Consider the following 22339-nt stretch of genomic DNA (forward strand, 5'->3'; position numbering starts at 1 on the left):
TGCGAAAATATACTACGTATTGTTTATCCTCGGTAGGGGTTAGGAAAAAAGTTAGTATACCAACCCGGTAAAATCAAATTGCTAACAACATTACCAAAAGAGTGATTTATAAAGTAAAAGATAATGTTTCTAATATTCAATAAACAATAGCAAGTAAATTCTAAGTAAGTCTTTTCAGTGTTATTGTAATTGCAGCAATTAATATATAAAGGTAAAATGTTAACTTAGTCCAATTTGTTGTTGAAATAAACGGATAAAACAATAAATTTTACTACCGTTTGTACGCCAGTTTCGATTAACATTGGACCTATGTTATTAAATAAATTTTACAAAGGTTTTTTTTTTTTATTTTAAAACAAAGCAGCATTGGATTTAAACGGAACAGGATGATAGAAAAACATGATTTTCGAGACCAGCTCGGTACAGTTATAATATAATATGTGAACAATAATTTAACACAACAAATTATAAACAAGGAGTAATACTTTACAGCTAAATTTATTAAATTATTTAAAATATTGACATATTTGAAAAAACGCAATTACTTGTGTAAAAATGAAGCCTGGCAGATTTTTTATTGGAAAAGTAAGCTAGCTGTTTTAATTATAATGTATTCAAGGTAAATACATTAAGAAAGGTAAACTCTATTTGGCATAAAACATAGTAAGGTAGGAATATAAATGGCAAGATTGTAACACATTTGTGATAAAACTAAACTATCTTTTGGAAATGTATAACCTAACCGGCATTTAAAATTAACATGGTGCTTTGAACTTAAGTTCTGCTTGATGTACTACATTTGAACTTTGGCATAATATAAAAAACAAAAAATAAAATATATAAAAAGAATAACTTAAGAATATATAAACAGATTACCAGCATTCGAAATAAGTTGAAACAAAGCGCGCATCCACCGTAGACGCCGCGCATTTTCGCTTGGATTGCAAAAGGGTAGCGCTTTCAAAACGTTTTAATTTTTGAAAACTTTTAAGCCGCGGCGAATCTGTTACTAAACCTTCAACCGGTACATAACCGCCCCGATTTACAAGTTCTGAAGCATCACCTTCAAAGGAAATGACGTCATCAGCCAAGTGCAGTGACGAAATCACCGGCAAAGTTTCTGTTAGATTACATTTTGGACTATCTAAGGAACTTGGCATATCTAGCAACGTGTCGTGATTGCCTGTAGAAATGTGTCGTATTGTTAAATGAACTAGAATATTATCGTCATAATTTTGTGATGCAGAGTCACATAAGTATTCGATGCAAGCTGTTTCTTCCCTTAACTCCTCATTATCCTTGCTAGATGATGCTACGGAGTCTAAAATTGAATGTCGCCAGCCGAGCATCGTCATTTGATTGTCTGAACTGTTTAAAAATGTAACAGCTTCGATGACGCGTTGATTTTTTAATATATCACGCCGATAAAAACTAGGGTGCATTATAAGTTTAACTTTAATATGGCAGTATTTATTAATTGACGAACGCCGACGATCCAAGACCTCTGGGTATTCACTCTGGCCTGAATCTTCTACAAATGTTTCGATAACTCGATTAAGATGGCTTGAGCTTTTTCGCGACAACAGGCTACCATCTTTAGGTTTTCTATTGTCACGGAAAATGTATGTTTGTAAGCCTGGCTTCATGTCCTCGCAGTACTGCTTTCGCAAAAAGTATGGAAACTTTCGACTCTTCGAACGAGAAGCTCTTCGCGCTGTATCAAGTATTTTATTGGAGGTACCAGAACCGTATTTTGAACCCGAATGCATTTCCATAACCTTACCCATGTTACTTTTCGGTACTTCGGGTTCAAGAAGAACTAGATCGTTTCCCAACCTTGAAGCAGACAGCATTCCAGCCTCGTGGCATCCAACTGGAAGACAAATTCCATTTGGATTAGTATTAGATGTTGTCAAGTCTTCGACCTTGGACGCAATGGTTCGTGTTTGTGAATGTCTACGACGGGATTGTCGACGTTTTGGTGAAACCTTTGGTTTTGTTTTAAACGAAACCTTAACGCCAGGTATAGTTTGATTTAGAGAGTCCAGAACATTAACGCGTAGGTAGCATGGCCTGGCACTGTTACCAAGAGCCCAAGCAGTATTGAGACGCTTAATTTTGGCAGTGACTATGAAAACCTAAAAAGAACAAATTTAAAAAGTGAACTCCACATTTAGTTCATCAACGAATATAATATACAATTTAAGTTTTGTTTTACCCTTCGTCCTTGTTTTAAGTGTCTATGTTCTACATCAATTCTGTCCTGCGTTTCACGCCAGTACCCTGTCAGCTCATCCAAAACCCATGGAAAAAGTTTCGGTTTCATGAAAAAATAAGTCAGCATTAAGTTTGCTGATCTTCCAGGTAGAAGATCAAGTTTGCCTCCAGAACTATTATAAAGTGATACGCAGACGATAACTGTGACATACAAAAAAAACATTAGTATACTCAAAATTTACTCATTTGTTGAAATTAATTCAAATTCAACTTGATTCTGAACAACCCAATCTGATATCAGTTTTGTTTCTGTTTAAAAGTTGGCACGGAATTTAGTTAATTTTCTCTCAGGTTAAACTGTCCATAAAGGGCGGAATTGTCTTTGAGTTAAATTGACAAGTCACCTAAACTACACACATTACTGCAGATGTAAAACTTGAAATGCTTACCTGCAGGAGTAAACAGTTGCTCCTCTGCGCCTAACTTTACAGCGATTGAGCTACCAGGTAGAACAGCACTGTTAGATGTTTTATCAATTATTGTGATTCTGGCAATAACTATTCCGTTGTATGACTCGGAACGATGGTTGTATATCAAAGATTCAGGCGGAATTATTAATCGCATTCGATGCTGATAGCCTTGAGAAGGTCTACAAAAATGTAAATACAAAGCATGTAACACTTAAAACGAATACTGTTAAAGATTAATATTAAAAAGGAAAAACGTTTACAACTAAAGGTTGAAATTACAATTTTAACTTACTTAAAAACAAGTTGTAATCCTTTAGTTGCATTGAATCTAACTCGAGCACTACAAGGTCTTAACAGAATGGCATGCAAAGTAGTTTGGCCTGGTACAACTAAAAGATTCTTCACAGTCGTGGCGTATTTTTTTAATATAACGTCCTCTATGGTAACGGTTACTTCTTTGGTCTCTTTAGGTAGATTAGGGACTGGCAAACGAAATGAACCGGCATTTGTCGTATAACCAACCGTACGCCCTTGGTAAGAAATCTTCATATGCCTTGCAGGCTGTCCTAGAGATTCAGCAACATAATACTTAAATTATAAAATTAAAAACAAGCATAAAATAATTTCAAATAACAAAAAAGATATAATACCTGATTCTGCAGCGCGGACCACGCCTTCCACAATCGTCATGTGGTTTTCGCAGATGACGCATGCGCACTGGCGAACCACAGTGACAAGAAAGATAGCATGATAAGTGTGTCGACATCTTACCTTCACAGGCTGGGTCTCGGAAGGACTGCAACAATACCGAGTCTGACTACACGAGTTTTCAACCGGGGAGTCGCTAGAAGACATATGACAAGGATTCCCATCGCATTTACCCAAGTTTACAAAGTTTTCTAAATTTACAATAAGGTAAAATAAAAAAAATACCATAAACCTTAAATTTATAATTTAATACTGTTTAGCAAATAATGTAAGTAGTATCACAAACTTAACATCTTTAAATGTAGCATTTTAGGTGAAATATTTACCAGCTAATCCCCCAAATTCAGACGCAACATAGCAACCTTTTGGTAAATGTACAAAGTTGGTAGACGGAATCGGATTGCATGTGGAAGTTGACGGGTCTGAAATAACAAGAAAAAACATTAACTCAAAAAAGCTAACATTAAACCCTGTACAAAATCTGTTAAAATGATATGAGTTTACCTATTACTGATAAAAATGCTTTATTCGAGTTATGGGAACCCAGTGCATTGATTGCTTTGCATGAATACATTCCAATATCTTGCATGGAAACGTTGTACAAAAGCAAAGTTGCGTTCGAATCTTCATACGTCGTCATTTCCGCCTTTCTAGAATTTTCTTTGTCGGTTTTGATCAAGAGCCCGTTGTGATACCAACGCACCATTGGTGCTGGCACCCCTACGACACCGCAGCAAAACGACACAGCATGGCCATAAGGGGCAACCTGGTGATATTATTTTTATAAATACAATGTTAGAACAATAGGCGATAAATAGCTAGAGGCCAAACCTTGGAGTTATGTTACTAACCTGCGAGTTGGGCCCTCTGACGACACTTGCAGGATAATCACAAAGTAAACTGTTAAACATACACTTCCATCCACCGTCCTCACATACACTGGTAATACAATAGTTTAGGTGTAAAATTTCTTCAAAAAATATTTTCGAAATCATCACTCTAAAATAATTGAAGATATTTACCATCTTTGGCAGTTTCTGTCATGTCTTGATCCATTTGCGAAGATCATGTCGTTGAACATGCAAGGACATTGAGTTTCTTCGACGCATTTTCCCTCGTGTAAGACTGTGCCGTTGGGGCAATAGCATCCAGACACACATCTGTTGTATGCAAGGCAAATAGTACCACCAGGTACCATGCTTGAGCAGTATTTGATGCACTTTGGGCCGCATTCCATATACACTTTGCGCCCACCACAACGAATAGCTAGAAAATATTTAAATCTCTTAATACTGAAATTTGCCGATAATGCCAAGCCTTTAAAATTCTTATTTTTTTCTATAAACAAATACGATAGCAGCCACAATATACTACGAAATAAAAATGATTTAAAATTTATTGGTATGATCGTCCAATAAACTCATATCACCTTAAGTATTTAACAAAGACAAAAACATATACTGTTTACATTATATGCGTTAATCGGTTAAAGAACTCGCCCAAGGCACCGAAACGTGTTGTTTAGCGATTTCAATACACTATATTTAGGATACAAACAAATCAGACTTTTTCCAAAAAATGTTGTTCTTTGAAAATATATATGAACCCAGAATATTAAAATGCTCTAACAGAATCCAATAAAGAAAAAACAATATATTACAAAACTGTATTGCAGAGTACTTACGACAGATATCATCAGTTCTCCAGTTAAGAACAATTCCTCTTCTCAAACATTCTTCTGAATACGCAGACAAGGCTGTACAGAAATAAGTGTTTGTTTCCTAAGGAAAAGAAAAAAATTAATAAATCATTCGCTTAAAAATAAACAACCCTATTTTAATTATTATAGAGTTTATAGAAAACAACACAGAAATTACTCATTTTAAAAAAAATTTTACACGACATCACAAAAAACAACTTTATTATTCGTCAAACTTATTCATTTTAAAAAAATTATTGAAAATAGAAATTCAATATTAGGTTAGATTTACCACCAAAAACATCTAACTATTAGTTTAACATTTATGATTTCATATCAGCAAAACGATCAAGAAAAAACAGTTTCCGAATAATATTATTCTAAAACACTAGCGTCAAATGTAAATTCACGTAAATCAAAAATATTTGTATTATTGTGAATCATTAATTTTACACGTACGATTTGGTACGTTCAAAACAGCTCACGCAACATTTAAATAAAGCACAAACCTTCATAGAAGTACTGCATACGTCCAGCATACATGAATCAATGTAGTGCTTTGGAGAAACAACGTTATGACAAGCACCAAACCGATCATGATCTAGAAGATAAGAGCAAGTGTCGTTTGCTCTTCTAGCCAATCCGTAGTTGCGATTGCAGGGGTCTGTAAGTGTACTTACCGAAGAGCAACTAAAAAATAAATAAATATTTAGCAGATGTAGCATTCAGTTTGTTAATTCGACAGCTTAAACGACGTTTATTAGTTGCTTCAACAAACGTAACATGTTAAACAAAATTAAAAACTTAAAGTTCAAAAAATAAAACACATCTAACTACATCAAAATTTGATTTACTTCCAAAAGTTTAAGAATAACAGCGACAAAGCTTGTTTGTTTTTGTTGGTGCAAATATAATTACGTCAAAGAATTGTACTGCGTGATAATATTATTTTTATTGGTTTCTACGTTCTGATAAGATAAAAATCAAACCAACCAAATGATGTTAAATCAGCATAAAAATGAGCAAATAATAAGGACATGATCTTTCTTTAAATAGAAACTAACCCAGTTTAAAAGTATATTTATTACCCCGTAAAACAGATGTGTTTATTTACATGAAATTGACAGCGTTTAATTTAAAAGTTTTCTTAAAATCTTTCAATCTGTGCTTTATATTCAAATTATTTTTTAATAAACATAACAATTTACCATTGCAACAGCAAAAAAATTTGCTAAATATGTTTCTCTTACCTTAAATTGTTGTTTCGTTCAGATACTGCCCAACTCTGTCCAAACACTAAATCTTTGTAGCTTGAACGTCCTTTAGGTGTTAACCTATCGTCCCTGGGATTGTTGTTAAAGTTTCCACACAGACCTTGTGTTCTGTCGCGATATTTTCCCGATATTGTGAGATAAAGACGATGTGGTATTGCCCACTTGATCTCCAGCTCGTCGCCTACGCGCATGATCAGATATAAACCGATCTGTAAAAGACAAAGCTTTGTTTTGAATAGACCAAGGAAAATGCATATGCTTATACCTATTATCTTCTTATCGATTAAACTTTAACTTGAAATTACATATTTAATGTTTCAAAGCCAGATACATTAAATAAATGATTACAAACCTATTTTTGAGTAGATTTTCTAGGTGGAGGTAAAAACAAGCAATACAAAGATTACATCAGCACAAATCATAAAAAGTTTAAGTTTTGTTGATATTCTAAAGTAAAAAACATTACCTGTACTATTGTTAACATTCCTTTAGGTGAAATATAAGGTAGGTTTACACGCATCCCCCCGATTTGGACTTTTCCCGTTCTCTCCATTTCCACAACTTCTGTGAGATCAGAGAAGGCCAATACTGAAGTGATTTTTTCAACGCAACTTAGTCGAGACCCACAACCAACGTTGTACTGAACAATCTGTAAAAATATATATTTATAAATATGATTTATAAGCGAAACCTTACTATACATGTGAGCCATTATTCGACAAGAAATATTTAATTTCGACCATCTTTTATAACAAACAATGCAACAGTTTTACCCACACAGGTCTGTGCAAGCTTGTTGCAAAATGCAGTTATAATTATGTATATACGGTACATAACTAAAAAAAGCTTTTACTATAATTATTTTCATGGGTTTACACGAGTAATAAAACCCAGAAAAATGGCTAACCTTAAAACTATTTCCATGATTAGCTTGCGACAGAACATAGCCACAATCTCCTTGAAAATTAAAATGGCGACCGTCGTACGTAGTGTAATGGGGATCACCAAAGCTGGAGCACGTGCCTAAAAAATAAAGTAAAACATAAATGTACAATAAATCATATCTATAGATATCTTTTTAGTAAATAAATTAGGTTCTAAAGGTTAAATTAAATATATTTTATATTGTTATCTTTTATATTGTTATTAACCAACATACGAGATTAAATTATTTTTATAGTTAATAAAATAAGTTAACAGGTCTTGGTTTTGCAGACCTGGGCAGAGTTTAGTGTTGCAGATTCTTCTCATTGTAAGCTTGCCGTGGCAGGTTTTTCGGGTCGGGGGAATTCCCGTGCACTTGCGCTTCTTCGTCATCCAACCCTTGCCGCAAGAGACGCTGCAGGCCGACCATGGACCCCATGATTGCATTCGACCTAAATCAACAAAACTGTAATAAAAAATCTTTGAAAATAAAGTTTTTATTGGGATTTTTGTTGTTTTCTGTTGTTTTTTTTTTAACAAAACTATATAGCCAAATATAGTTCTTTTTTTTGTAAGTTAAATGTAAGACTTGTCTAAGCCTCTGCATATATGGAAAACTCAAAGTATATCGAACTCAATGAACTTCCTACAATGACTTTAACAGCTTGCGAAATTCGCCTGCTTAACCACATTATCATTTAACGAAAGAAACTTGCAATAAACATACCAATACCACATCCGACACTGTCTTAGATCATCTTTTATCAAATACTTAATTCTCGATGTATAATATATACAAAAGAAGGTCTAATATTCACTTTGCGTAGCCTTTGACCCGTTAGGAACAGGTGCACATTAGATTCTGTAATTTTAACCTCCAATGTAGAAAGATTGGTGTAGAAAAGTCATGGAAATTAGTGGCCCGTTTACAGGTAGGTCTTTGTTAAACTTCGTTGGTGGCACGGTGTATTTGTTTGTTATGTGAAGAATATTACGCTGTTTACGCTTAGTTATTAGTGTTAACTAAGACGAAGTTGTCAACAGTTAATATGAAAGAAAAACTCTTAATCTTGCGACCTTAAAATAAACGGAGCGCCGTTAAAAAAATCCAAGCGTCCACTTGCAAGAATAATCTGATATTAATTAACCTCAAGATTTCACCAACATTACATCATTAAATGTAGAACAAATATATTACAAAGCTAGTTCATGTTTCAAAAACAAAGTCTTTCAATATGCATAATTCATTACAGTACATTATATTTCGAGACCCTACAAAGAAATACCACCTACCAAGCAATATACGTTTGAAAATTGGGCCAAACAGTCGTAAACTTGATAACTTAACGCAAATCACCAAATCGTGTTAAATCTTGATGGTTATCGATAATCAAAATAACATACAAGTGATTTAGAAAATTTATAAGCGTTAATACCTCATTGTGTTCTAAAATACAAGCATGATATTGACATTTGGTTATAGCTGTTATTCTACAGGACGTACCATTACGATTGTATTACCAATATGTTTGGGGTAATAGCTTTGTTAATGCAGCATATAATTTGTAAGTGTTTACTAAGCAATTATATATAACAAATTTCTGCTTTGTCTAAAGGAGGTTTCTAAAAGATAAAAAAGTGCCTACCTTTAATAAATAACTTTGCCTTTGCTTGCATGTTGCCAGCTTTCCTAACAATCAAGCAAGTATATGTCCCAGCGTCTTTGTTTCCGATTTTTCGAACGACCAATTTGTGTTTCTTTTGCATTACTCGACGATGTTCCAACTTGATTGGTTTTCCGTCTTTTAACCACGTGACATTGGTGCTCGATGAATGACCAATAATCTACATATAAAATAAAGACAAATTTACAAAATTTAAAAATTAAGAAATAAAATAATGACAATTTTATTTAAAAAATTGCAGTTTTGTATAGACTTTTGTAGAACACATTAGTTGGCAATTATATGTATTGCAACAGGGCATAATGGGAGTTTAAAAAACAGCTTCAACGATCTGTCAATTTTTAAAAAATAAGTCGTAAATTTAGGCTGTAAAGTTTAAGAAAATAAACTTAGTTGAATGTCGACCTTGGAAGTCAAGAAAACCACAAATCGAGTGCAATAAAAAACATTAAAGTCGGTTGAACTATGAAATTAAAGTGTATATTATATCAACAAATGCTTTTAGTAAAATTTTAATCTGCATTCATTATAATTAAACTAAATTCTTTAAGTATTTTTCAATTTTTTTTGTCAAAAAAAGTAAATTTTTGACTACTACCTGGATTCAAACTCAAAACCCCAAGACCTACCTTGCAAGGAAAAACTGCAGAGCTCCCTCTCTTAGCATATACATCTTCTGGTTGTTTATGGAAAGCCATAGTGATTGGTGCTCGTAGTTTTACCAAAATAATCGAAGCCTTCACTGCACTACCTGCTTCGTTCATTGCATAACATCGGTATTCGCCACCGTCACTCCGTCGTACCTAAAAATTTAAATTGTAAATTAAAATGTAAAAGTCTTTGAAAAAAAATATAAAAAAATCCTATAATTAGTTAGCAAATTAAAGTTATAACCTAAAATAATCTCAACTTTTTAACATTTGGATTAAATATGATGTAAAAGTTTTTCAGATTTCACTACCAAAAAGAAAATAATAAAATTTACGTATTAAACATCCTATTTAAAATAATATTTAAAAAAATTGACAACGTAGAAAAAATATTCGATTACAAAGCCTAAAAACTTTTTAATCCTTTAATTTAGTAAACAATCAAAGGGCGTCATTCAAACAAAAGCCAAACCAAAAATTAATTTTGTAATTCCAAGTTGTGGCAAAACTTTTATGACGCCATCAGCACCGCAGAATTCTTCGAATGTATAACGAGAAATAAATGAACCAGAAAATCAAAATAAACTATTGTGAAAACTGCTTTTTTGATGAATAAATGTATTGTCTTTTACGCGCACGTTAGTACCACGCAATTTAAACCACATTTATCACAAGAATAACCAAAATCTCCTCGAAGAAAAGTTTTATTTGTTTGTCATAGGATAAATTAAAAACTAGCAAATCAGCTATTTTTAAAGAAAAATTACCGAAAAGTTGAAATCAAAGAATCGCCTATTCTCTAATTTATCTTAAAATCATGGGCCACAACATTCATGTGTAATTATAAAGTATTACGTTTCAGACCACGCAGATGTTTATTTCCATAATTGTAAAACAAATTGCAGAGTCCCCCCTTATCAATGCTGAAATATCAGCACTAAAACAACAAAGGATAATTCAAATTTCCAATATACACCACCACAAATGCATTAAGGAATATTTCTATTAAAACAAATGGTAAAAAAACGATAAAGAAAACCCCAACGCGTCCTTAATTAAATTTTTAAATTATTTTAAGCCTTTTAGGCACCAAATTCGGTGCCGTTTAGACATGTATTTAAACAAATGATTAGTGTTGAAAACCGAATGAGTGTTGCATTATTATCTGCTCCTAAAACAACTTTAAAGACTGAAAAATATTAATCTTACGTTGATCAATTTGAGTCGAAACACGCCAGGTGATACCGCATAATGACGAGCGCTCCTGCTGATGTTCGATCCCACCTTGGCGAACGCCACTCTGGGAGGGGGAAGTCCCGAAACCACGCAGTCCACTGACGTCACTCGGCTCCTGCAGAAACGTTGAGATTTATAGTTATTGCGACAATTAAAAAAAAAATAAATTTAAATTTTTTTTTTAAATTTTTGCTGCGTTTTTGAATTTTTTAAATTATAAAATTATAAGTTTTCAGTCTGATGCCAAACTAATCTCCCTGAACCTTGATAAACCGAAAAATAAAAATATTTTAATTTAATTTTGTATTAAAATTCGTCGACAACAACCTCAAAAATTGAAATGATTTCATTGAAACAAAATGTCACGTTTTCGTCATTAACAAGCATGCATAATACCTCAATAAAATTTCGCTTAACCTGTCTCGGTGTAACTAAATATAAACCAAATACTAGATCCAATCATCGCATAAAAATACGATATTTATAAGTTCACACACGATAGAACTTGGCAAACATTCGTTTCCGACAAATTAGGGTAGGTGTTAGCGATTTTAATCGTTCCAACAGGTCAACGGTCACTTACTGACGTTTTGCATTGTTTGAACTATTTTATAATATCACGAAATGAAGTTTTTTTTATCGTTTTGGTTTAAGACAAATATTGATATGACGTAATAGGGAATAGATTTCACAGACAACTTATTGGTGTAAGATTACTTTCTACGTAAGTTGTAAACCCAAAATCGGAATTGCAAATAAAGATTTGATATTATATTTTCTCGTAAAACTGAATACTTTATTTTTGTTTGCGTTTATCATTGTTTAAAATTACTTGTTTGAATTTTTGTTTTTCCTCGAACGACTTCGCTTAATTATCTTGTAAGAAAAATAGATTTAGTACGTTAATTAAGCAAACAATAAACACATTATTTCGCAGGAACAAAAACTGTTTACCCAACTGTGCATGTTATACGAGGAAATCAAGTTCAAGTTAAAAAACAAGAAAAATTTCAGCTAAACCGCTCCGATTAATTTTAATAATTGGTTCAAATTGGATTGTCTTCCGATGTGGTCGGGGGAACTAGCCAAGCCGAAAAAAGTGTAAATTTTGGGTTGCAGGAATCTGCATTTCTGGGCTTGTGTACAAACCAAATAGCTATCCACTTTGCCTAGTGTTACATTTGTGATTTTGCTTTAAAATTTGAGGACCTCGTTAGGTAATGGCAACAGAGTTTAGCTGAATACAATAGGTGTAATTATACAACCTTGTTTTCGGTTCACACAAGATGTTCCGCAAAAATCGCGAGCGAGAATTAAGGCTGGTGCTTAAAAAACAATAGCCCTAAATAAACCCAAATACAATAGCCACAAAGTTGAACTGAGTTACAAATTTTACCACAAACATCCCTAAAGTAACTTTTTAGGTCTGTAAGGCACAACAGATTTTAAAAACCCTTTTTTACAAAACACCATTTAAAAAGTGTTTAAAAGTCGAATTTAACAGCTCGATAAAATTCTGTAACACAACCCACAACAAAACTCACCCGAGCGTGACCGATACCGTTGCAGGCAATGACGTAATGATTGCCGGTGACGTCACTTTCACGATTGCGGTCGAGTTTGAGGCCCAGCCGTCCATGGGTCGATCCGCACAACAAGTGTACTCACCCGCATCAGTTGCAATGACGTTGTCGATAAACAAATATGAAACCCTACCTCCGTTTCGAGTAACTGCAAAAAATAAAGTAAGTTGTAAAAAATATTATAGAAGCAAATTGCAAGTGGAATTGGGGTTTTAAAAAATCATTTTATTGTTTTTAAACCCATCATAATATTTTTTTATTTTTACTGGTGGATCACCCACCCCAAAGACGGCTATTTTTGAAAACCTATATTTTAGACATATGAAGCCCTAAGCAAGTTTGGTGTTTGCAAAACATACAGTAAATACACAAATAAAAGTACATGAATTTGAACTTTAACATTAGGTACTTCACAACTTTCTACTTAAACTACTTGTTGTTTTTATGTAAGAACTTGATAAATCAATTGTAAATTGGCCAATACACCAACATTACAAACATCAATACAGAGCCTCAATCAAATATAATGAGTCACTACATTTAGCACATCTGTGCATTTTGACAGGTTCGTCTTATTTAGAAACGTCAAAGTCTTACCGATTCTGTATTTGGCCTTGTCAGGGGTAATCCAGTTAATGCGGGGCAGCGGGTTGCCGCTTATAACGCAGCTTAAGTTCGTTTTTCCGCCGACTAGGACGCTGCGATTGCGCGGGGTCTGAGTAATGCTGGCCACTGCGTAACAACGCCAGGCACCAGCTACACATGCACTAAAAATATATTTTAATTTTAGTAATTAATCTTATGACTAAGTGGTATTTTGAAAGACAAAGTTTCGGTTTTAAACCTTTGTTAATTAAATTTAAAGATATATATTTATAAATAGACTAACAAAAATAGACATTCTATAGACTACAAGTTAAAAAATGTAACTACAAAGTTCTAACTGATGTTTGTTTTAAAATTAAACTATGAAAAGTTAGCACACCTTGAACTGTTTAATGTGTAATTATTCTTACCATCTTTCATTATTAATTGTGTGGGTCGATGTTGCCGGATAACTAACCGAGCCAATTCTACACGGACAATCTCGAGTCGGAACACATTGACCTTTACTCATAACTTGACCCGCAGGACAGTGACATCCCGCCAAACACATGGTGGCACAATCGTGCAGGTCCTTGGTGTAGAGAGTATCACATGTTCGTTCGCAGTTAGGACCACAATTCATAAAGACTCGACCACCGGTACATTCTGTATAGAAAATAAGGAAAAAGCATAAATAGCTTTAAAAATATATACAGACCCTAAAATAAAAAACATCCAGCAAAGACCAGGGCTTAATGGCAATAAGAAGAAAGTGTTAGTTAACAGGTATTAAGAAATGCATTTACTCATTTATAATTCGTAGTAATAATTTAATAATCAGATAAAGATGCTAAAATCTTTTCAATCTACAACAAGTCTTAACGACGTACACGTTGTTATTTAAAAATAGCACAACTGAAGTGCTAACACAGTTAAATGTACAACAAAATGTGCCATTCTTCATTACTTAAGGTCCAAATATAGAAATTTGTTTACAAATATCAGAAGCATTAAGGAGTTACCTTCAGTTTTGTTTTGCTTGATCGAAAAACATTGTTTGGGAAGGCCTCGTCTCACACCATCCACAACGACCACAGATTTGAAAGTCACCTGTGAAGAAATATTAACACAATTGTTATCGCGTGATACAAATAACTAACATCAAAATTTTTATAACCTTCTTCAGAAGAGATTTCGAAAATGATACCCTGCCAAGTTATACATGGGTAATATTTCTTAATATGAGAAAGATCATAATTTACGCATTACTGTATCAATCATAAAAGCTCTCGTGTAAAAATACTTTAAACAACAATAAACACTGAGTCTAAAATTAATAAAATCGTTTTGAAGATTCATAAAATAAAAATTGCCACAATTTTTAAAATCATGCCAATCTTTGGCACTTTAAGAACATAAATTAAATATTTTTTATTTTATTTTATTTCAAGTAGAAAAATAATAAATTGTATGTTAATGCCAATACTTCATTTTCCCATATTTGTGTATTATCACAGTACACATTTGTTTTAAAATCATTTTTTACAATTACTTTTTATCATGACGTTTCAACTTTAGTTCACACCAACTAAATAAACAAGACCATACCACAGAGCGTAATGTTTTTAGGCAACAAATTATCATTTTTGCCAAGTTTTAAACTTACCTTTCACCTGTTAATGCATGTCAAACTTGTACACATAACAAGTTAAAGACGATTTTGCACATTTTTGTGCCAAATATCTGACTTAGCAAGTATAACCTTTTATTGTTAGTACTCACAAATGCATTTTAATTAAAAACTTGCAATTTTTTTTAAGGCCAATGAAGCTAAAATGTTTTGTAAGTTAATAAAACATAGTATTACAAGTGTTTGATTATTGTTCGATTTTAAACAACGGCCTTTGTACTTTTCAAGATCTTTAACGGGTATTATAAATTAGATGTCCTAATATGCAAAATATCAGATTAAGTCATTGCGGTTCTAGTAAATTACCCAAAATATCACAAACCATTGTTCATTTATTAGTTTTTTAACCGTTAATAATTAGGTAATTAAGGTAATTCTTCAATATCAAGATTGTTTTAAATATTGCCAGTAGGGCAAGAATCCCGGTTTTAATGAGATAAGTTTAATAAACAGTAACTACATTGATTACATTGTAACAGATTTGGGTTATTATCTAATAGCAAACCCACAATGTTTAGAGAGCAGACTTGGACTTTACAATATACACCCAACCGTTGATCTGTCATTACAGAAATCCCAACCTCATAATCCTAGTCTTAACAAGGGGTGTACAAATTACGAAAAACAAGCTTAAAATTTCGATGGCTTAATTGATACGGACTACAGTACACAGCAAGTATTTTGGCCAACAATTGGGTTCGAACAATAGGGCAATTCACACTTTTGTTTAATTTAAAGCACTTTACTTATTGATCAATTAGACTTAAGGTTGGGTGGGTGGTTATACTTTTTAACATCAAACAACCTTATCGTCATATTTATTTCAGGTTCGCTGTCATTCCTTCCCGGTATCGACAACTCGATTTCAAATATTAGGATTAATTATTGGCAACAACAAATCACGATATTTTAATAGCCCAGGGCCTTGTTAGTCACGGTAAAATCTCAGAGCTGCAACGCCTAAGCAGTTAGCCCGCCGAATACGGATGTCGTTCGTACAGTTCTGTCTAATCACTGCACAGGCTTGCCTGGATTGCCACTTGATAAAACTCCCTTAAATGCTGTTTATGGTTTACCGAACATTAAAGCCGTATTGATTAAACTCAAATGAAATTTAACATACGGAGACTAAACGCATTTTTCACACCAAGTGTAACCACATGACTTTATTAAGTCATTCAAAACTGTACAAGCAAAACGTAATACGTTCTATTTAATCTGGGAAAAAATGATTGGGCTTGACTCAATAAAAAACAAATTAGAAACAAAATCAGTACAAGAATTCGTAAGCTCTTTCTGTTTACAATATCCCATGTTTTCTTTTTCTACACTTTAAAATTAGATTCTAATCAATATTAACGTGATTTAGGTCAGAATAATATTGTGTTAGACTAACCACAAGTTTGAGTTTACTAAACATTTATTCCTAAACATTACCTGAACAGGAGGCACGTTCTTATTCCTGTGTTGCAACAACCTGAAAACACTGAACAAAGAAGAATGTGTGGAATTATGTTTTCCAAAAAAGTAGGAAGGTTGGATTGTGCAGTTGATCCAGTAGTTGACTGTCTTGTTAGAGAAGTCAATATGAACTGCAAGTCTAAATAAATTGTAAAAGTATAAATATAATGCATATGTTTGAATTTAATTTAAGTTATAATAAAAAAGATAATCTGTTCATTAACTCAAGAAAATAATTTTTAAAAATTTTGAAATAACAGAAGGTTTGCAATTGTTAAGACGAAACTTATTTTGCAAATAAATAATACAACCATTTGTTTAATGTTACACTTTGTCAGGAATTAATTGTTTAAAATATTATTTTGAATGTTCACTACAATAAAAATGAGTTAAAGTTTTGATTTACTTAATAGCTACCAACCACATAAACAAACAAAACAAAAAACCAGAGAAAATTTTCCGAAAAAAAATTTTCCAAACCGACGAAAATTCTAAATTTATTAAATCTTAATAACAAAAACAATATTATAAAAAAATTTGAATACTTAAAATAAATAATTGTAATGTTATTAAAAATAATAACGTAACTTTTTTATAATACATGTAATTATAAAGTCTTTGAATTTTTGTGTTTAAGCTTTTTTTAAACCTAAAAAAGACCCGTACGTGTTTTAATCTTATTTACACAGTGCCGATTAATCAAAGCTTAGGCCTACAACTAATGAGGAATACCAGCGGTCACTGGGGTTTTCAAATACGTTAGTTTCAGCTGGAACGACAAACGTATGGTTAACAACACAACTAGAAAAACAATTACGGGTAAACATTGTAATTCGTCATATAGCAACTTAATCCTGACGTAGTAGCATGAGGTAATCGAAAATTTTTCGTGCGTTTACTATTTTTTAGGATAAAAAACTAAAATAATTTTAAAAAGATACACAGCTAAAATGAACAAGTTAATATTTGTTGTTTTTGTTAATCCTAATTGGTTGAAGATAAGCTGTGATGACGTCACGGTCATTTAAATGCAACAAGACAAGTGAAAACGTACTTGATTACTAAATCGGGTGATAATTCAGAAAAAAATATCGATGCCTTCTCACGATAGAATTGAATTAACAAACCTCGGCTTAAATCAGATACTTTAGGTTAAGCTGCATCGCAAGAAAACTACATTTTCGAAATTTTTCACGCTCTGTGTATACAGTTATATTAATAGAATCGAAATATGTATTTCAGCAGCACTATCGTTGCTTGTGTATACAGATGTCTGGACACGCAACGCGCTGATTGAAATGTGCAAAATACGGGCGATCCGATGATTTATAGGTGACCCCGATATCTGCCAGACTGTTAATATGAAGACGAATCAGAGGCGCTGATGATATGCATATTCCGTTCTTAATTAGCATACCAACGTTACTACTATATCTGTTGATAACATGCGACCGAAATCGGCTCAAGGTATAAACGTTGAATGATAAATCGGCCTTTTTCAAGTGCTGCCATCGATCATCTATCCTGGTGGCCTGTAGCTTCAACTGCAAAGGTACCGTGGGCCTGGGCTTTATACAGCGCACCGTATCTGAACTTTGAAGCCCGATTAGTCCGAGAACGACTTTGCAAAATCAACTCAGGCTCAGTTAAGCGTGAAAACAATTTACGCCATTCCGTCAACTTTCTTTATAGCGATATGGAATCTATAAATCCCGTACAAACTATTTTTGATAACGTGTCGTTTTGGTATACGCAACAAATAGCGGTTTCTGCCTTGCAAGAGTAAATATCTATAACATATTTTGCTTCTAAAGATTTTTACCAGCACACTTGATGTCTAAGCCGCAAAAAGGAGTAGCCTAAGAAGGTGTTAAAGGTCACTAGTGTGCAAAGCAAGCATAAGACCCACATCAAACCACTTTAACTTAGAGACAAACCCGATTACGAACAATCCAACAGCTGCACCAAGTTTTAAAGTAAAAAACCTAACCGCTGAAACGTTTAATATATTAAAATATGTATTCAGCACCATAATTCGATACTTTAAAATGTCAAAAGTTTTACGTCGATGCTTACGTCAAATTTTCATTTTTTTTCCTAATAAAAAAATTTGAAAAATGTTGCCCAACCAAAAAATATTCCAAACTTGATATTTTCAAGTAACCTGTAATCCCAATGTAAGGGATAGGGGAATGTCTGAATATCCTTCTAATGTGTTTGCACAGTTTTACTAGTTTTAAGAGCACGCGTTCAGCAAAGATATTGTATATCACAACAACAAATTACTTCATTATTTTAAGCTAGTTTTAACATTCCTTTGGTTTAGCTAAACAAACTATCTTTATAAAGGTGTTTTAAGTTATAAACCTAATTTATTTATGCGTTCGTAGGAAAAAAATTTGATAATAAAAACACCCCTAAAAGCTTTATTAAGATATTTATTTTTATTACAAATTCCGCTATTACATAATAAAAATATTCAAGATTACTGAAAGGCAATAAACCTTTGTTAAAAAATTCATAGGCATTTTGTAACTACTATAGTGTATTAATTACAAATCAAATTTTTGTCCAACGGTCGCAATTTTTAGTTTGTAGCAATATACAATTAAACCATTGTTCAGATTACGGTTTCAAAATTTTTTACTTTTAAAAATTCACCTGTAATTACATTTACATTATTGCTACATTATACAAACAAATTGTTTACACCCAATTTGAGATAACCGCCCATTTGCGAACTCGAAAATCTGTTATCAAAATTAACGAGTTTTTAAACGCTTAACCAATTTGAACTTGATATAACATAACCCCATATTGTCAAACAAGGTCAAATACTTCGCAAATGTGTTACATTTCACCACAACGGACATTGTTTTAAATCACGTCACGTAAATTCAACTAAAACCAAGAACTTGGGAGCGGTTAAGTTTAGAAATAAAAGCTCTCATTTATCAAGCCACGGACTGTTAAACACGCTGTACAACTATAATTTACGCATTACTGCATGGACCGGATTTAACGATTTAGAAAAGACCGAATTTGTAACCGCTTTACTGGGTTTTAATTGGTAGGTGACTTAAGGTAATGAAGAGCTGCCTGAGAAATTAACGTTCAAATTTTATATGAATCATCTTTTAGGATTTTTACTATACATATAACCTAAGTTAAAGTAGTGACCATTTAATCAACATACGTTCAATAAATGATTGGTTTTCTACGAAGCACCACTATTTTAAATCACGCATTATAAAACTGATTCATCGAGAAACACAAAAAATTTAATGTATTTTAAAATAAATATTAACTATTACACTTACGTATATTTTATTAACTGCTAAATATTTTTCTTGTTGAAATATATACTAGGAGGTAAATTATGTTTTACTTACTTGTGCCATTTTTCTACCATAAAGTCATCGTGCTCGATTTGAAGCATGAATTTTTGTTTCTGTCCCCCGAATAAATTCTTGTATTCCAATCTCAACGAGAATTTTGTCCCGCTGAGTTTGCAATAAAGTCCGAACCACGTCAACGGAATGTCGCCCGGAAACGAAAAAGTCCCCGTGGAATTGGTGACGCCACCGGCGGGATCTGATTCGTCCGTTTCCCGCCCATCTCCCAGAGATTTCCCGATGATTAAATACCTTATAATAAAATGTTAAAATTATACGTTCATAAAAATAAATCTAACATATTAATCAAACTTAAATTTTAAATAAAAAAATTATGATATTCAGTCCTACCCGCTCCCTGAAGATTTTTCAATTCGAAAATCCATCTCAAAGCCAATAAATCCAGTTTCAATAACTCTGCTCATCTTCATCGTTGCATTCTTTGCCTCCTCCGTAAGAGTGGAAGGGAGAAACATCCTCTGATACCGTAGCAACTTCCGTGATAGTCCGGAGTGAAGAGTTCCGGACGCTCGGGATGGATTCGGAGGAGCTTCGTTCATCCGAGTCAACACAAACCATAAAAAGTTAAATCCCTCGGACCTTGCGGAAAATGAAGTAGGATGTTGATTTGTCGGAGTAAATAAAGATGTAGTTTTTAGATTTAAAGGAGTAGGCGAAGGATGAATTAAAAGTTTTTGGTAATTGATGGAGGGAATCGATATGACGTTGTTGTTGTTTCTATCATCGTTGGAACCTGACAAAAATAGAAATTTTTAAACATGAAATCATATACAATTTCTCACTATAAATACCATGTATAAATAACAAGTACAGAGAACAATACAAACACATGTTAGGAGCTGGCTTAAATAAAATGTCAAGTTTTGACTAAACATTTTAGGCATGAGTGGCTACCAGTTCCTCACCTGTTATCGAGCCGCGCGGAGTTATCAAGCAGCTGGCGATCACGACCAGGCTTAGCCAAAGCGGAAGTATTTCGTTTTGAATGCGGATTAAACATATAAACATTGTCTGTCCTTCTCGGCCTGTTGTGTACTGTCTTTGGAGGCTTGAACATAGCCCAATTTATGCCTACGTTATGTCTGTGGAAAACACACGAGCGACAGGGTAAATATAGGTTAGAGAAAACTTTTTCTGATATCTTTTTCGGAAGAAGTTTGTTACAATAACTAATTTAAAGATTATCACGGTATCTTCGAATAACCGCTTTCAGTGCATGTGTGGCAAGTGTAACCGACCCGATGCCTATACATTAATTCTCGTATCTCAGCTCAGTACACAACAATTTGGGGTTTGACCCACAAATCGGCACTCGCACAGCACAACATTACTCATTGTTTTGAACGCACTACTATAAAGTTTGCGCAAACTGCATTTGCCTAAGAAGAAGAAACAAACTCGCACTGAAGTGAATTTTAAAGGACAACAACTTTTTTAAGCAAAAAAATTTATGTTTACTAAACGTGCAGATGACACATTTCGGGTCAGAAATTATGATTGTTTAAGTAACGACGTTGGGTTAGTGGTTCGTAGTAAGCGTCACACGTCACAATAGAAGCGATTTCGAACGCCTGGGTTTGTCACAATACCCACAACCCACGTACCCGTGCGTGGTTTAGTATAATCAAATATAACTCAATTTAGTTTAGAGATTCACGCTCTAGGAAATCTTGTGATGTGGAATCAATTTCCGGCATTTTGGGGGAGGGCGAGGCGCTGCATATTTGCTCCCTCGAAAATCGAGAAAAAAAGCGACCGAGCGGGTGACAGTTGTGGTAAAATAATAAACCCGGTTAATCATTATCAATGGGACCATCAATCGACAGGGGAGGCATATAACTCGACAAGACGGCACATCAAAAAAACGAGGCCCCGATATTTTGCCAGGCGAGCGCCGGGCCACGAAAAAGCCATTTAAGCGTTCACGACGCTTCCTTACCGAACTGGCAATGCAACGAGACCACCTTGTAAGCAAAAACACACCCGCCACATGTCAGGCTTCGCTGGTTCGAGCATCAGCTCGCGCTAAGCGATTAGGTCGCGGCGGATTTTCAACGCCTTGCTTTTTAATCCAACTTGACGAACTCTTTCCCGCTCTTTGGTATCGACGACCGATATAACTACTTGTGTATGTACATCATCCTACTACACGCTATACTTCGTTGATTCGCTAACCGCAAACATTAGAAAAAACATCGTCGTAGTGAAAATGTAATATGGTTTGATATGTAACTTGCGTGTTGCAATATATATCGTATACGGTTAGTTATATTTAGATTTTTCTGGGGGTCGATAGGTGCTAAGTCGCCCTATCCTGTGATTTGTATTTTTAAAGTACGTAAGATCAGATAATATTGGGATTTCTTGCTTGCTTAAACACGGGCGCTTTTATTTTAAACTCAAGTAGGCCGAGATTTGTTTTCATTTGCCGAAAAATATACAATTTCCATTTCAAAAGGGATTATTAACGCCTTTGACAAATACGCTTATCTGAGAATAAAGGAAGATGCTTACTAAATAAATATACAATTACCATTTGATACTTAATTTCAAAACAAACACTATAACAATACACTGATTGTATTACCAAATTGCCTTATTTAAAAAACTTAACAGCACAACCACTTAAATCTTTTGCAGAAATAAAATTTTATATAACTTATAAATGCTACTTTAAGTTTGCTAAGGGTTACAAATGATAGATTAATATCTTATGACTATATTATCACCTGTAAGACTTT

At 33.6% G+C, this 22339-nt stretch overlaps 1 protein-coding gene across 1 annotated transcript; it reads right to left on the reverse strand.

Moving 5' to 3' along the window:
• Positions 1-367: 367 nt before the first annotated feature.
• On the reverse strand, positions 368-20673 carry LOC145754677 (uncharacterized). The gene is made up of 26 exons (XM_082570778.1): positions 20504-20673; positions 19929-20331; positions 19575-19829; positions 16159-16321; positions 14054-14141; positions 13463-13697; positions 13044-13213; positions 12408-12594; positions 10837-10978; positions 9607-9780; positions 8939-9137; positions 7586-7744; positions 7276-7391; positions 6835-7017; positions 6345-6577; positions 5604-5784; positions 5080-5176; positions 4418-4661; positions 4247-4334; positions 3900-4161; positions 3722-3817; positions 3338-3586; positions 2980-3253; positions 2667-2866; positions 2219-2418; positions 368-2138 (listed from the first exon to the last, which is right to left on the reverse strand). Exons 1-26 carry the CDS (start codon positions 20604-20606, stop codon positions 873-875), a joined length of 5967 nt encoding a protein of 1988 aa, XP_082426904.1. The 5' UTR covers positions 20607-20673; the 3' UTR covers positions 368-872.
• Positions 20674-22339: the final 1666 nt, after the last annotated feature.

This window comes from Corella eumyota, chromosome 6 (genome assembly GCF_963082875.1).
Source record: "Corella eumyota chromosome 6, kaCorEumy4.1, whole genome shotgun sequence".
NCBI classification, from domain to species: Eukaryota; Metazoa; Chordata; class Ascidiacea; order Phlebobranchia; family Corellidae; genus Corella; species Corella eumyota.